Raw genomic sequence first — 16,695 nt, forward strand, 5'->3', positions numbered from 1 at the left:
TAATAGATACAGCTATAAAAGATACAGCTATAATAGGCAGCTGAGCGAATAGGGAAGAAAGGGAAGTTGTAGAATACATGGTGTGAATTGGTTACAGATGAACTTTGACATTGAGACTAAAAATAAAACAGACATGAACGGAGACACTAAAGCTTTCTCCTGCAGTATAAGCATGTAATTAATTACAAACAATGAAAGGCAATAAACATGTCATGAAAACAGGCTGCTAGTATGCATTGGAGGTGTTAGTACTTTTGTCCACTCGTGGTTCTGTTAAGGCTCACCTACGGGGGATATGATACTCATTCTGTAGCTGAGGTCAACAGTAACCTGTCCAATCACTTCCATCTCATGTTCTTTGTTCTTCATCTCCAAAGAGAACTGATCTTTGATGACGGCCTCAATCTTCTACACTGTAGCTTCCCTCACTGGCAAGTCTCAAAAAAGTATGAGAAAAGACAGAAGGAGGTACGGTAGGTCACATCTTAGCATCACCATAGAGATTCTGTGTTCATACAGTCCAGACAAAAACAGSAAGGMTGCAATAGTACAAGAGCATGTGTTTATCAAAGATTATCTACAATGTGGTCTGAAATTATTGACACCATTAATTMATAAATATGAGCAATAATAAACTTTATAAAATAAATCATTATATTACTGAGCTATATTGTATGCTCAAAAAAAATAGGGAAATTATATTATTTTATACTAATACAACTGCTCAGAGAAAGAGATATTGTTTAACAAGTAATAATAAAGAAATTRAATAAAGGTAAATGTCAAAATTATTGACACCCCTAAAGATTCTTATAAAAGTAGTCAAAAGTTTAGTATTTGGTCCCACATTCTTAACACGCAATGACAACACCAGGCTTGTGACTCTACAAACGTGTTGGATGCATTTGTTGTTATTATATTTGTTGTGTCACTTTTACTATAAATAAGAATAGAATATGTGTCTAAACACTTCTACATTCATGTGGATGCTACATTGATTATGGATAATCCTGAATGAATCCTGAATAATGATGAGTGAGAAAGTTACAGAGGGTCAAAGATCATACCCCCAAGACATGCTAACCTCCCCTGTTATTAGTAATGGTGAGAGGTTAGCATGTGTTGGGGGTACTCATCATTATTCAAGATTCATTCAGGATTATCCATAATCAATGTAGCATCCACATTAATGTAGAAGTGTTTAGAAACATACTATATTCTTATTTATAGTAAAAGTGACTCCAAAATGACACAATACATTATTTACCATTCATTTCCATTGGGCACAAAACAAGAATATCAGTTTTTGAATTATTTATTTTATAGACATTACTGCTCATCTTTATCAATAATTTCGGACGTCACTGTAGATAGTGCTTGGTCTCAATCCTCTGGTTCTAGTCTTACCATTTTGTTTCACTACTGTGTCGCTTGTTCTCCTGAACCAGTGAGATGTCCTCATAATCTGGGTCCTTCTCGTCAATCTCCCTCTTGATGCCTGACATGTCTTGTCTTGTAGATGGAGACAACAGAAAAGTGTCAGTTGAAACTCTTGTTGATTAATCTGTGCAATTTGGAAACCATGTTTCGGCTGCTTGCTCTAAGAATACGAATGTAGATACACTACATGGACAAAAGTATGTGGACACATGCTCGTCGAACATCTCATTCCAAAATCATGGGTGTTACTATGGAGTTGGTCCCTCCCTTTGCTGCTTTAACAGCCTCCACTCTTCTGGGAAGACTTTCCACTAGATGTTGGAACACTGCTGCTGGGGACTTRCTTCCATTCAGCCACAAAAGCATTAGTGAGGTCGRRCAYTGATGTTGGGCAATTAGGCCTGGCTCGCAGTTGCCGTTCTAATTCATCTCAAAGGTGTTCGATGGAGTTGAGGTCAGGGCTCTGTGCAGGCCAGTCAAGTTCTTCCGATCTTGACAAACCATTTCTGTATGGACCTCGCTTTGTGCACGGGGGCATTGTAATGCTGAAACAGGAAAGGGCCTTCCCCAAACTGTTGCCACAAAGTTGGAAGCACAGAATCGCCTAGAATGTCATTGCATGCTGTAGCGTTAAGATTTTCCTTCACTGGAACTAAGGGGACTAGCCCAAACCATGAAAAACAGCCCAAGACCATTATTCCTCATCCACCAAACTTTACAGTTGGCACTATGCATTTGGGCAGGTAGCGTTCTCCTGGCATCCGCCAAACCCAGATTCGTCCGTCGGACTGCCAGATGGTGAGCGTGATTCATCACTCCAGAGAATGCATTTCCACTTCTCCAGAGTACAATTGCGGCAAGCTTTACACCATTCCAGCCGAAGCTTGGCATTGCGCCTGGTGATCTAAGGCTTGTGTGCAGCTCATTTTTTTTTTTTTAACTCAGTAGTGAGTTCTGCAACCGACAGACAATTTTTACACGCTACGCGCTTCAGCTTGTGAGGCCTTCTGTGAGCTTGTGAGGCCTTCTGTGAGCTTGTGAGGCCTTCTGTGAGCTTGTGAGGCCTTCCACTTCATGGCTGAACCGTGGTTACTGCTAGATGTTTCCACTTTACAACAACACTTACAGTTGACCGGGGCAGCTCTAGCAGGGCAGAAATTTGACGAACTGACTTGTTGGAAATGTGGCATTCTATGACAGTCACTGAGCTCTTCAGTRAGGCCATTCTACTGMCAATGTTTGTCTGGGGAGACTGCATGGCTGTGTGGTCGATTTTATACACTTGTCAGCAATGAGTGTGGCTGAAATAGCCAAATCCACTAATTTGAAGGGGTGTCCACATACTTTTAGTGTATATATATTTGCATTTGCCCCTTTGTTTTTACACTGCTGCTACTCGTCGTTTATTATCTATACATAGTCACTTTACCCCTACCTACATGTACAAATTACCTCGACTAACCTGTACCCCTGCACATTGACTCGGTACCAGTACCCCCTGTATATAGCCTCATTATTGTTATTTTATTGTGTTAYTTWTTTWWWTTTTTGTCATACYTTAGTCAAAGTAAAGATACCTTAATAGAAAATGACTCAAGTAAAAGTGAAAGTCACCCAGTAAAATACTACTTGAGTAAAAGTCTAAAAGTATTTGGTTTTAAATATACTTAAGTATCAAAAGTAGATGGAATTGCTAAAATATACTTAACCTGCACACCTAGAGTCTGTCTCTTTTTCCTTTATGACCCAGCCGGGTCATTACAGTATAAATAATTTCAAATTCCTTATATTAAGCAAACCAGACGGCATAATTAAAAAAATATATATATTTAATTACGGATAGCCAGTAGCACACTCCAACACTCAGACATAATTTACAAATGAAACGTGTGTTTAGTGAGTCTGCCAGATTAGAGGCAGTATGGATGACCAGGCATGTTCTCTTGATAAGTGGGTGGATTGGAACATGCTAAGCATTCTAAATGTAACGAGTACTTTTGGGTGTCAGGGAAAATGTATGGAGTAAAAAGTACCTTATTTTATTTAGGAATGTCGTGAAATAAAAGTTGTCAAAAATATAAATTGTAAAGATACYCCCAAAAACGACTTAAATCGTATTTTAAAGTATGTTCTACTTAAGTACTTTACACCACTGCACTGGGTATTTGTGCAATTTATAAACAATGTCACTGCACTAGCTAGTGTAGCATGTTACCTGGCAAACATAAGCTGCCAAATAGGAATGTGCTAAATAGAAACATTTTCTATTTCCAACAACAAATCCCACAAAACATGGCATTCATTTGAATGGCTAGATTTAGAGTGGCTAGCTAGCTACATTGACTAATTTAGCATTTAGCTAGTTGGCTATCTAGCCATCTAACTGGAGCTCTATGCAAAACGTTTGCATAGCTAGGTGGTAAATGCTAGTTACTTGGCTAGTTAGCGTAAAATGGAGCTGCAAGTCGGATTCACTCTCCTACTCGACACCGATGTATAGTTAGGCCTTTGAATTACACTATTAGCAAGCAGCTAGCTAGCTACCAGAATCACAACATAGCTAACTAGCTACCAGAATAACGACATAGCTAGCTACCAGAATAACAACATAGCTAGCTAGCTACCCCGTGTTCGATAATTAACCCTACCTCACGCTCGTGCAGGAGAAAGTTGCTAGCTAGCTGAACGTGTGAAGTGATTGTGTTTGCAAGCAAGCATTTAGCCTGCTTATGTAGCTTAATAATACATTTTCTGCGAGGTGCATTGAATGGACGTTTCTATATCAAGGTGAGTTTTCATTGAAAGCTAACTGGGATAGCTAACGTTTTAGTGTGTATGTAGCTAGAATCTCGAACTAGCTAGCCACTTGGTAAACGCCTACACAGATGGGCCTTGCAATTCCTGCGACGAACCAGATGAGGGCGCTATAAAAACGGAATCTTAATTCAAATYGCACAGAATTAGGGTTGAAAAATTCCTGGAACTTTCAATAAATTCCGTTTTTCCAGAAATCCTGGTTGGAGGTTCCGGATTTCCAATTTATTCCCCCTTGATACCAGGAACCCTCCAACCGAGGGAATTTATTGAACGTTCCTCGAATTCTGCAACACTACACAGGGGTAGGCTGTCATTGTAAATAGGAATGTGTTCTTAACTSTCTTTCCCAGTTAAATAAAAWTACAATTAAAAAATAAAAATACAGTAACCTGCCCAACACTGTATCTCAGTATCAGTATAATCATCTTAACTTCATGCTGAAGAAATGGGTCAATAATTATTAACCTCATGGATGTMAAATGTAGCTGATGTCATAACAAAGTTTAAAAAACACATCACACTTAATCAATTCTGYTATTGAAACATCTTTACTCACCGTTGGCCCTTTGCTTTCTGTCAAATTTTCAGTGTCAGAGTTACACACTTCAAATAGTTTGTGAACCACTATACAGTAGTCAAGGTGTTCTAATTCAAAGAACATACATAGCCTGCTTTATTTATCAGTTTATCAAATAGTGGCTTGTGCCACATTTGTTTGKCACAGTAACCATAACAATATTTGAATGTCCTGAAATGACATGATGTACGCCAGAGAGAGTATACATGTATAGATAAGGAAGTCTGGTTCATGACAGTGTGTGTGGTTGAGATGAGATGTGAGAAGAATCGCAAGCTGGTGCCAAATATCTTCTTTCTGTACTGGATTTATTGGATCACACAGTCATTCATTTGAAAGAMAGCATTGCTGATTTGAAATTGAACCTGATTAACCTCTGAGCCACTGTTTCATTCTCCGCTATTAAATCCACGTGGGTTTGTTGCCATACAACCAGAGGAGAATGCCTGAGCTTTTCATGTAACCACTTTGTATTAGAATAACATTCAAGGTATGTGAAGTAGGAGCAACGGTGGTATGCCAACCTTTAATAATAACCAAATGGCATTTTGTCAAACAGATAACATTCAGTCCTGCCACTACCTCTTAACTAATATGATATCGTTACAGTTAGTTGAAGATTGTATACACAGAGTATGAAAGGTCTATGTTTATGTTTATGGTACGGCAACTGCTCCGCATCCGACCACAAGGCGCTACAGAGGGTAGTGCGTACGGGCCCAGTACATCACTAGGGCCAAACTCCCTGCCATCCAGGACCTCTAGTCACTTTTTTCCTAGTTATATGTACATACAGTTGAAGTCGGAAGTTTACATACATCTTAGCGTAATACATTTAAACTCAGTTTTTCCCAATTCCTGACATTTAATCCTAGTAATAATTCCCTGTCTTAGGTCAGTTAGGATCACCACTTTATTTTAAGAATGTGAAATGTCAGAATAATAGTAGAGAGAATGATTTATTTCAGCTTTTATTTCTTTCATCACATTCCCAGTGGGTCAGAAGTTTACATACACTCAATTAGTATTTGGTAGCATTGCCTTAAAATTGTTTGACTTGGGTCAAACGTTTCTGGTAGCCTTCCACAAGCTTCCCACAATAAGTTGGGTGAATTTTGGCCCATTCCTCCTGACAGAGCTGGTGTAACTGAGTCAGGTTTGTAGGCCTCCTTGCTCGCACACGCTTTTTCAGTTCTGCCAACACATTTTCTATGGGATTGAGGTCAGGGCTTTGTGATGGCCACTCCAATACCTTGACTTTGGTGTCCTTAAGCCATTTTGCCATAACTTTGGAAGTATGCTTGGGGTCATTGTCCATTTGGAAGACCCATTTGCGATCAGAAGCTTCTAAAGCCATGACATAATTTTCTGGAATTTTCCAAGCTGTTTAAAGGCACAGTCAACTTAGTGTATGTAAACTTCGGACCCACTGGAATTGTGATACAGTGAATTATAAGTGAAATAATCTGTCTGTAAACAATTGTTGGAAAAATTACTTGTGTCATGCACAAAGTAGAATTCCAAACTGACTTGCCAAAACTATAKTTTGTTAACAAGAAATTTGTGGAGTGGTTGAAAAACKAGTTTTAATGACTCCAACCTAAGTGTATGTAAACGTCTGACTTCAWCTGTATCTACCTCAATGACCTTGTACATCGACTGGGTACTGTTACCCCGTGTATATAGTTGTGGTGTATTTATTATTTATTTATTAATAGTTTTTAAACTTTTCTATTATTTCTCTATTTTCTTTCTCTCTGCATTGTTGGGAAGAGCCTGTAAGAAAACATATAAACACCATAGGCACAGATCTAGAATCAGATTACACACATCCTATCCTAGGGGTGTATTGCAGTGAGGGCTAGGGTGGATCAGAGCCAGATGGCTCTGGGGTGGATGGGACTCAAAACTGACCTTAGATCAGTGGCTAGGGACAACTTCATCCTATCCATGAATTCCATCATCACACTAGCATGGATGCCAGTCTGTTTCTGCTCTCTTGCCAACTCCTGATTGAATTGCCAAGCCAAACATTGTTTGACATGACAATCAGTGGAATGATAGCTAAACAGACCGGTACCCAGGCTATCGTCACACCACCTGTTGTAGCCAATCTCCAGTCTCTGCCAGCACAACAGATGGTTTCCCCTGGGTTTATCGTCCTGGGTTTATCAACATATGCATTCACATGTGTAGCCTACACTCTTAGAAAAAACGGTGCTATCTAGAACCTAAAATGGTTCTTTGGCTGTCCCCTTAAGATAACCTTTTGAAGAACCCTTTTTGGTAATAGGTAAAACACTTCTGGTTCCAGGTAGAACCCTTCTGGATTCCATTTAGAACCGTTTCCACAGATGGTTCTACATGGAAGCCAAAAGGGTTCTACCTTGAAACTAAAAAGGGTTCTACCTGGGACCAAAAAGGGTTCTCTTATGGGGACAGCCGGGGAACCCTTTTGGAGCCCTTTTTCTGAGAGTGTACAGCTCTACATGTGTAGCCTATGTGAAAATGTGTAGCCTATGTGAAAATGCCAAGAGCAAAGCAGATATCCATGAACAAAGCCTCAGTCTAAAGCCACAATAAAACACTTTTCCAAAGTAGTGGAATTATTCTCTGGAATCTTGAACGAGTCATCATTTGATTAAAGTGCGATAAGGCATTTCCATTTAACATCTCCCCAGGTAACATTCCTTTGACGATTGACAGGTAATTGACACTGACAATACTGTAATAACCACCCTGTACCGTGTGTAATAGTAGTGTCATTTCTTTGGAATCTCCTCTCCGTTCCAKGCTATAGGTTTAGTGGCGGTGGTAGACAGGCAGACAGACACGTATCTTTACATTCTTCCAATCACTGTGATTATAAGACTAGTGTATGTCTTGTTTTATCTAACACAGTTGCACTATATCATAGTATTTCTGCCATTCATGTTTTTAAGCTATGGTATTTTACATATTGTATTGCAATATATCATAGAACTGTACACCAAGTTCATTATAAAGAATAACTTTATTGATGCTTCATTTACACAAGTGAGCAATTACAGTCTGATATWCTGTAGCTCAGACAGTCCAAGTTACTTTTCAGTGACAAACAGAAGAACAAAAGATACAAACATCACATCATACATACTTTAATCCAATATTGGCTTATTCCATTAAGGTATAAAGAACTGCATTCTCCAGATAGTACTACCCCCTACCCATCTTGTACACAAGAACTTTAGGCTGCACTAGTTCATCAAATCCACAGTTGAAATCCAGGTTCCCATAGAAGCAGGTTCAAAACAACGTCACCTGAGGGATTTGATCTGAGCCAAAGGCCTAACGCTGCATTCACATCCATCAATCACTTCTCCCCTGTCCAGGCCTTGCCCACTGAGAGTCATCCAAAATCACTTCTCCCCTGTCCAGGCCTGGCCCACTGAGAGTCATCCAAAATCACTTCTCCCCTGTCCAGGCCTTGCCCACTGAGAGTCATCCAAAATCACTTCTCCCCTGTCCAGGCCTTGCCCACTGAGAGTCATCCAAAATAGAGTAGAGACCATTTGCATGGGACAGATTGTCATAAACAAGCATCACGCAATCACACACAATCCTAACCCTTATCCCAGCACTCACCGCAATAACAGCTATAGAAAGAGTACGAATATGATCAGAACAAAAGGATCATCTCAACAAGGCAGAAACATGAAAACCTCTACACTGCTAACAATGAAAAACATAAATCCTGGTGATACATAGACATGAGGACAATGTTGTTTTGTCCTGTTATGGTAAATACTCAATGAAGTCACAGACGCACTCACACACTCTCTCTCTCTCTCGCCTGCCAGCCTCCTCTGGTTGTGTGCCACTGAGTTAAAACCCTGAGCTAGGAATTCTGGGAGAGAATGAGGTTACACTTGAGGGGTTCTGAAGAATTCCAACATTCCTCTAATCCAATATTGCTTCCGGTGGTTTACCACTGTGAATTTCACACAAAAATCAAATCAGCCATCTACATGAATGTCTGGAATGTAGATTAAGCCAACAAGCATTTCATTTCACTTTGATTGTCAGATCCAGATATATCCTAATATTATTCTATTGCATCTTACATTTATTTTGTTTAAATTTATATAACATTTTATTTAGTCAAATCATAATTGAGTAACAAAACCGTCCCTTACCCATTACCCAATAACGGAGTGCACCCCCCCTTCTCTCTCCCTGTGTTGATCTTCATCTCACATATTATAGTTGTGCTCTTTGTGAGGAATCAGAGGAATAGCAGGCACAGACCAGTAGGAGTTGCTGACTGGCTCCATTCACTATACTCACATACGTCACATGAAAGCAAAGAACATTTACTGATACAGTAAACAAAGAAAATCTAAAATCATATTTACATTGTGATATTTTCATTTTCACTCTACATATAATAGTGAAAGTGCACAATTGGGGCTCTCGGATACAAAAAAAACCACAATCAACAAAGACAGATACATTTAAATCAAAATGGAGTAAATAAAAAGGCTTAAAGTTACCCAATTCACAGCAATACATCTCTATTCTAATGACACCAAAAGTAAAAGGAGACTTTTACTGACCAGAATCAACACAAAGACATTTCTGCCGTCACACCTGCCAATCAATCATATCCTGTGTGAGGTAATACACTGGTGCCAGTGTATTACCTGAGCAGACGGCACACACCTGGAGGTCACCATGGTTACCCCGAGCTACACTGTGTACATGAGCTGTACATTACATGAGTATACAGGTGAGAGGTGACACCGTCTACGTATGGCACAGAGTTCTATAGAATTTGCAAACATGAAGCAAGGCCACTGGGTAAGCGGCACAATAGCAAACAGTCTATTATGACGTAACGCGGTTTACATACGGTAAAAGTCACATGATATACTGTACCAGTCATTCAGAACAGTCTTGATGTACAAAGACATCTGAAGTGGACTAAATCAGCCACACACCCAACATCCAGATCAACTATCCAACACATGGAGCAACAAACACACAGGTAAAGCTACGCCAGTACAAATATCCAATGGTAAAAAAAAGACGAAATATAATTTAATAAATTCCAAAATARAAAAWATGTCTGTGTGTGTGTTTATTTGTGTGTATATAGGTACACTACCGTTCAAATGTTTGGGGTCACTTAGGTCTTTGTTTTCCATGAAAACATACATGAAATGTGATATGGATTTTTCTTTGCAACTCTGCCTAGAAGGTCAGCATCCAGGAGTCGCCTCTTCACTGTTGACATTGAGACTGGTGTTTTGCGGGTACTATTTAATGAAGCTGCCAGTTGAGGACTTGTGAGGTGTCTGTTTCTCAAACTAGACACTCTAATATACTTGTCCTTTTGCTTAGTTGTGCACCGGGGCCTCCCACTCTATTCTGGTTAGAGACAGTTTGCGCTGTTCTGTAAAGGGAGTAGTATACCGTGTATTACGAGATCTTCAGTTTCTAGGCAATTTCTCGCATGGAATAGCTTTCATTTCTCAGAACAAGAATAGACTGACGAGTTTCAGAAGAATGTTTCTGGCCATTTTGAGCCTGTAATCGAATCCACAAATGCTGATGCTACAGATACTCAACTAGTTTAAAGAAGGCCAGTTTTATTGCTTCTTTAATCAGAACGACTGTTATCAGCTGTGCTTACATAATTGCAAAAGGGTTTTCAAATGATCAATTAGCATTTTAAAATTATAAACTTGGATTAGCTAACACAACGTGCCATTGGAATACAGGAGTGATGGTTGCTGATAATGGACCTCTGTACGCCTATGTAGATATTCCATAAAAAATCTGCCGTTTCCTGCAACAAAAGTAATTTACAACATTAACAATGTCTACACTGTATTTCTGATCAATTTGATGTTATTTTAATGGACATTTCTAAGTGACCCCAAACTTTTAAACGGTAGTGTATGTGTGTACCAAAGACTAAAGGGAGGGCGACCGGGAAAGATGATGAAAATCTAAGAGGTAGGATATGAGGAGAAAATAGATGATAAGGAAACAGGAAGTAAAGGGAAGCTCTGACAGGAAATTGAAATAGGAGAGAGCAGATTCAGAGTTCAGACCACAGCAGGAGGAGAGGAGAGGAGAGACAACAGCAAAGGTTCTGGCTGCGTCCCAATGCTCTCATATGGCCTCCTTGCCTTGCCTCCTTTCAATCATGTAATTGACAATGGAAGTAAGACATTTCATACTATTTGGACATGGCCTCTGTTTTTCCAATCAGCTATTAAAATATATACAGTACCAGTCAAAAGTTTGGGCACACCTACTCATTTCAGGGTTTTTCTTAATTTTTACTATTGTCTACAATGTAGAATAATAATGAAGACATCAAAACTATAAAATAACACATATGGAATCATGTAGTAACCAAAAAAGTGTTACACAAATCAAAATATATTTTTGGGGCCTTTTAGCAAATAGGGCTATCTTTTGTATACCACCCCTACCTTGTCACAACACAACTGATTGTCTCAAATGCATTAAGAAGGAAATAAATTCTACAAATTAACACACCTGTTAATTGAAATGCATTCCAGGTGACTACTTCATGATGCTGGTTGAGAGAATGCCAAGAGTGTACAAAGCTGTCATCAAGGCAAATAGTGGCTACTTTGAAGAATCTAAAATATATTTTGATTTGTTGAACACTTTTTTTGGTTACTACATGATTCCAATATGTGTTATTTCATAGTTTTGATGTCTTCACTATTATTCTACAATGTAGAAAATAGTAAAAATAAAGAAAAACCCTTGAATTAGCAGGTGTGTCCAAACTGTTGACTGGTACTGTATAATTATACCGAACAATCACTGCTTAACTGCATATCAAATTGAAGTCATGAAACTCAGTTCGAGCACATTTTTAACCTCTAGCTTCCATCCCTACCCTCTGTGCTTCCAGGTAAAAGGACTCCCATACATTCCATGATACATGTACTGTTATCAGTTTCCATGATACTATCAAGTGATTTTAAGGCCATTTTAAGACAGTTGGAATACAGCCAATGGAGTGATGAGTATAACCTTTTGCCTTTTAAAATCCTTCCTGTACCACCCCCTGGTCAATCAGAGCCAGGTTCCAATTAATTTCTCTCAAGTCTGAATCAGATCTTTGTTCTTGATTACTATCACTATTCCCTGTCAGCACATGACAACATACATCATCTCGAAAAGCAACACTTTGTTTACTTTCAAAGACCAGAATCTCTGGTTCTTAGGAAGAGCAGCTGAGGAGCTGCTACCGGCCCAGGAATGCCCACAGCCTACACACTGATGCTGACATACCGATGTGGCGTCTGGAGGCCTAACAGACGGTCTGTGATTTGGTTCTCCAGAAAACAACAACTGACAGAGATGGATCTGCAGTAGCATAACAGGAATTCCATGATACCAACCACAGAGAGAGTTGCTACATAAGACAATGAGTGAATAATTTAATCAGAAACTGGGGCTGTAGGTGGTCTGAATTTCGAAACAAGTTGCTTCTTGAGATGAATACAGAACGTGTGTGTGTGAGTGGGGTGATTATGCATGCATGTCTGTTTGCAGCATTTTTAAAGAGAGTGCGTCTCAATACATATTTTTTTCAGTGTGTCTGAAAGCGTGTTTATGTATAAGCCTGTGTGTTTGTGTGTGTGTGTGTGTGTGTGTGTGTGGGGTCAGGGTCGGTGGAGGAACTTCTCGTTGTAACGGTGGATGGTAACACAGCCATGGTAGGAGATGGGGCGAGGCATGGCGGCCACCCCGGTGATGATGCCTGTTGCCGGGTCGTAACACAGGATGGTGTCTGAGGCCTCGCCGTTCTCACCCCGCCCACCCAGGATGAAGATCTTCCCATTACACACAGACATGCCACAGCTCTCCTGGAGAGACAGAGAGAGAGAGACAAAGACAGAGAGAAAGAGAGAGAAAGACCAAGACCGAGAGAAAGAAAGAAAGAGAGATAGAGACCAAGACAGAGAGAAAGAAAAAGAGAGAGAGACCGAGAGAGCGAGACCAAGACAGACGAGAAAGAGAGAGAAAGAGCCGAGAGAGAGACCGAGAGAGACGAGACCAAACAGAGAGAGAGACCGACGAGACCAACAGAGAGAGAGACGAGAGCAGACGAGACGAGAGAGAGAGAAACGAGAGAGGAGACAAGCAGAGAGAGAGAGAGAGAGGAAGACGAGGCACGAGAAGAGAGAGGAGAGAGGAGACAGAGACAAGACGCAAGAGAGAAAGAGAGAGAGACCGAGAGGAAAGACAAGAGAGAGAGAGACCGAAGACCAATACAGAGAGAAAGAGAGAGAAAGAAGCAGAGAGGAGGAAGAGAGAGTAGACCAAAGACAGAGAGAGAGAGAGAGAGACCAAGACAGAGAGAAAGAGAAAGCGAAAGAGAGAGAGAGAAAGAGGAAGAGAGAGAGAGAGAGGAAGAGAGAGAGAGAGAGAGAGAGAGAGAGAGAGAGAGGAAGAGAGAGAGAGAGAGGGTAAATGTTCCTCATCAATGTTCCCTCCTTTTTTGGGGGTGAAATGAAAAATCTCCAGTTATAATGTAATGTGAACACTGTATTTGTTTTCATAAACTATTGTTACCTCATAGCAGCTCTGAAGTTGAAATGAAAGTCTCCCAGTATCATAGCTGATGTCATCATTACCTGTTTGCTGAATGTGTGCACCACGTGCATCCAGTAGTCCTCTGCAGGGTCGTAGCAGAAAATGGACTTGGTGAGACCTCCTGTCACATAGATCAGGTTGTTCAGGGAGACCGCCGTGATGCAGCGCTTCGCGATGGGGATGCTTGCCCTTAGTACCCAGGTGTCTGCCTCTGGGTCATAGCACTGGACCTAGAGATATCACGTGGATTTAATGATTGATTCATTATGTCAGGTTCAAAAACTGTGGTTTGAAAAGTATAGCTGTGCATGGATACATGGACTCAGAGCATAACACATGAAAACATTATGCAGTACAACAATTTATTTCCTACTTGGATCTTGGTAAAAAACTTAGAAACACATGGAACATGCAGAAACGTTGGACAGACAGATTGTACAAGCAAGAGGTATGGAATTGGACATGTCAACACACATACATCTCAGTTTAATCAATAATAATAATATTTCAGTTGACCTATTTTCTAATCCTTTCAGTGGTGGAAAGTATTACAGCAAGATATGCAAAACACTATGAGAGCTCCCGGCCAAACCATCCCTCCCTCCCTCCCCTTCCTTCTCTTCCTGCCTGTTTTTCTCTCACTTTAACGGTCATAAACAGAGCAAGTGCTTAAAATACTTTTTACAGCTGGCCCATCTAGCGGAAATGGCTCAGTTCTGCCTGGCTCAGTTCTGCTAGAGCAAGATTCATGACAATAAATATCAACCTGCAATGCAAAGGGGCGGCTAGGACAAGAGACAAGTTAAACTATAGGAAAGGTGACCGTTTTCTAGGAAAGGAGACAAAGGGGATTAGATAAAGGTGACACATTTTCTAGGACAGGAGACAAATGAGACTATAGGAAAGGTGACACATTTCAAGGAAAAGAGACAAAGGGGACTAGGAAAGGAAATATAACTTTTAAAATACTATTAGAACAGAGCCCAAGTGTGATATCTGTACGACCCAAGACAGAGACAGAGACAGACAGAGACAGACACAGAGACAGACACAGACAGACACAGAGACAGACACAGAGACAGACAGACACAGAGACAGACACAGAGACAGACACAGAGACAGACAGACACAGAGACAGACAGACACAGAGACAGACAGACACAGAGACAGACACAGAGATAGACACAGAGACAGAGCAATGCAGCCTTTGTCTGTGTTCATTTATCAGACATCACCACTGGTTCCAAGAGGAGAGAAAACCGACTGCCGCACTACATCCAGGAGATATCACTCTCCTGGACCCGTATTCATATCAGAGTAGGAGTGCTAATCTATGATCAGGTCCCCTGTCATTATAATCTAAAAGGCAAAACTGATCCTAGATCAGTACTCCTAGTCTAAGACACTTTGTAAAAAAAAAAAAACTTTTGTCATTTAGCAGACACTCTTATCCATTTCATACTTTTTTTCCCTTCTCCATACTGGTTCCCTGTGGGAACCGAACCAAGCACCTCACTCCATCAACTGAGCCACACAGGACTATATCACTGAGGGACTGTACATCATTGATGCCATAGGGGTGCCCCTTAGATAGGGGGTATCAAAAGGGAGATAAAAACACCATCCTGTATGTCAGGAAGCCCTGTCTGTTCTGTGTACATTTGATATACATTAAAAGCTGTCTCCATAGGAGAACCCTTTCTGGTTCCATGTAGACCAAAGTGTTCAACCTGGAACCAAAAAGCTATAGGGAGGTGTTGTGATTTTATCTAGTCCTCTGTCCTCCAGCTATAGGGATTCGCTGTACAGTACTTGAACTGGAAAAACAGCCACCTTATTCAAACAAACCTTATTCAACCCATGTGTTATAATATCAGCCAAAGGGTTATTAGAGAACCATGTGTTATAATATCAGCCAAAGGGTTATTAGAGAACCATGTGTTGTAATATCAGTCAGGAAGTTATTAGAGAACCATGTGTTGTAATATCAGTCAGAGGGTTATTAGAGAACCATGTGTTGTAATATCAGTCAGCAGAGAGGGATAACACAAGTGGTTCTCTAATAACTCCCTGACTGATATTACAACACTGGTTCTCTAATAACCCTCTGACTGATATTACAAACACTGGTTCTCTAATAACCCTCTGACTGATATTACAACACATGGTTCTCTAATAACTTCCCTGACTGATATTACAACACTGGTTCTCTAATAACTTCTGACTGATATTAACAACACATGGTTCTCTATAACTTCCTGACTGATATTAAACACATGGTTCTCTAATAACTTCCTGACTGATATTACAACACATGGTTCTCTAATAACTTCCTGACTGATATTTATAAACATGGTTCTCTAATACTTCCTGACTGATATTACAACACATGGTTCTCTAATAACTTCCTGACTGATATTACAACACATGGTTCTAATAATTCCTGACTGATATTACAACGTGGTTCTCTAATAACTTCTGACTGATATTACAACACATGGTTCTCTAATAACTTCCTGCTGATATTACAACACTGGTTCTCTAATAACCCTGCTGATATTCAACACTGGTTCTCTAATAACCCTCTGACTGATATTACAAACACATGGTTCTCTAATAACTTCCTGACTGATATTACAACACATGGTTCTCTAATAACTTCCTGACTGATATTAAAACACAGTGGTTCTCTAATAACCCTTGACTGATATTATAAACACATGGTTCTCTAATAACTTCCTGACTGATATTACAAACATGGTTCTCTAATAACTTCCTGACTGATATTACAACACATGGTTCTCTAATAACTTCCTGACTGATATTAAACACATGGTTCTCTAATAACTCCTGACTGATATTAAACACATGGTTCTCTAATAACTTCCTGACTGATATTACACACATGGTTCTCTAATAACTTCCTGACTGATATTACAACACATGGTTCTCTAATAACCTCTGACTGATATTACAACACATGGTTCTCTAATAACTTCCTGACTGATATTACAACACATGGTTCTCTAATTAACCCCTTCTGATGATATTACAACACATGGTTCTCTAATAACCCTCTGACTGATATTACAACACATGGTTCTCTAATAACTTCCTGACTGATATTACAACACATGGTTCTCTAATACTTCCTGACTGATATTAAAACAGGCATGGTTCTCTAATAACTTCCTGACTGATATTAACACACATGGTTCTCTAATAACTTC

General features: G+C 39.9%; 1 protein-coding gene and 1 long non-coding RNA gene across 2 annotated transcripts in view; both read right to left on the reverse strand.

Moving 5' to 3' along the window:
* Positions 1-296: 296 nt before the first annotated feature.
* LOC111956361 (uncharacterized) lies at positions 297-4,303 on the reverse strand. Its single transcript, XR_002876253.1, has 3 exons — positions 4,089-4,303; positions 1,408-1,512; positions 297-437 (listed from the first exon to the last, which is right to left on the reverse strand). It is a non-coding gene; the product is annotated as an uncharacterized lncRNA (long non-coding RNA).
* A 3,525-nt stretch (positions 4,304-7,828) lies between these two features.
* LOC111957052 (kelch-like protein 24) overlaps positions 7,829-16,695 on the reverse strand; it is a 60,776-nt gene continuing 51,909 nt past the window's right edge. Inside the window, exons 7-8 of the mRNA XM_023977773.2 lie at positions 13,507-13,695; positions 7,829-12,735 (exon numbers count right to left, since the gene is read on the reverse strand). Coding sequence (XP_023833541.1) covers positions 12,532-12,735; positions 13,507-13,695 — 393 coding nt within the window. The 3' untranslated portion in view covers positions 7,829-12,531. The remainder of the gene's footprint in view (positions 12,736-13,506; positions 13,696-16,695) is intronic.

Source organism: Salvelinus sp. IW2-2015, linkage group LG32 (assembly GCF_002910315.2).
Source record: "Salvelinus sp. IW2-2015 linkage group LG32, ASM291031v2, whole genome shotgun sequence".
Taxonomy (NCBI): domain Eukaryota; kingdom Metazoa; phylum Chordata; class Actinopteri; order Salmoniformes; family Salmonidae; genus Salvelinus; species Salvelinus sp. IW2-2015.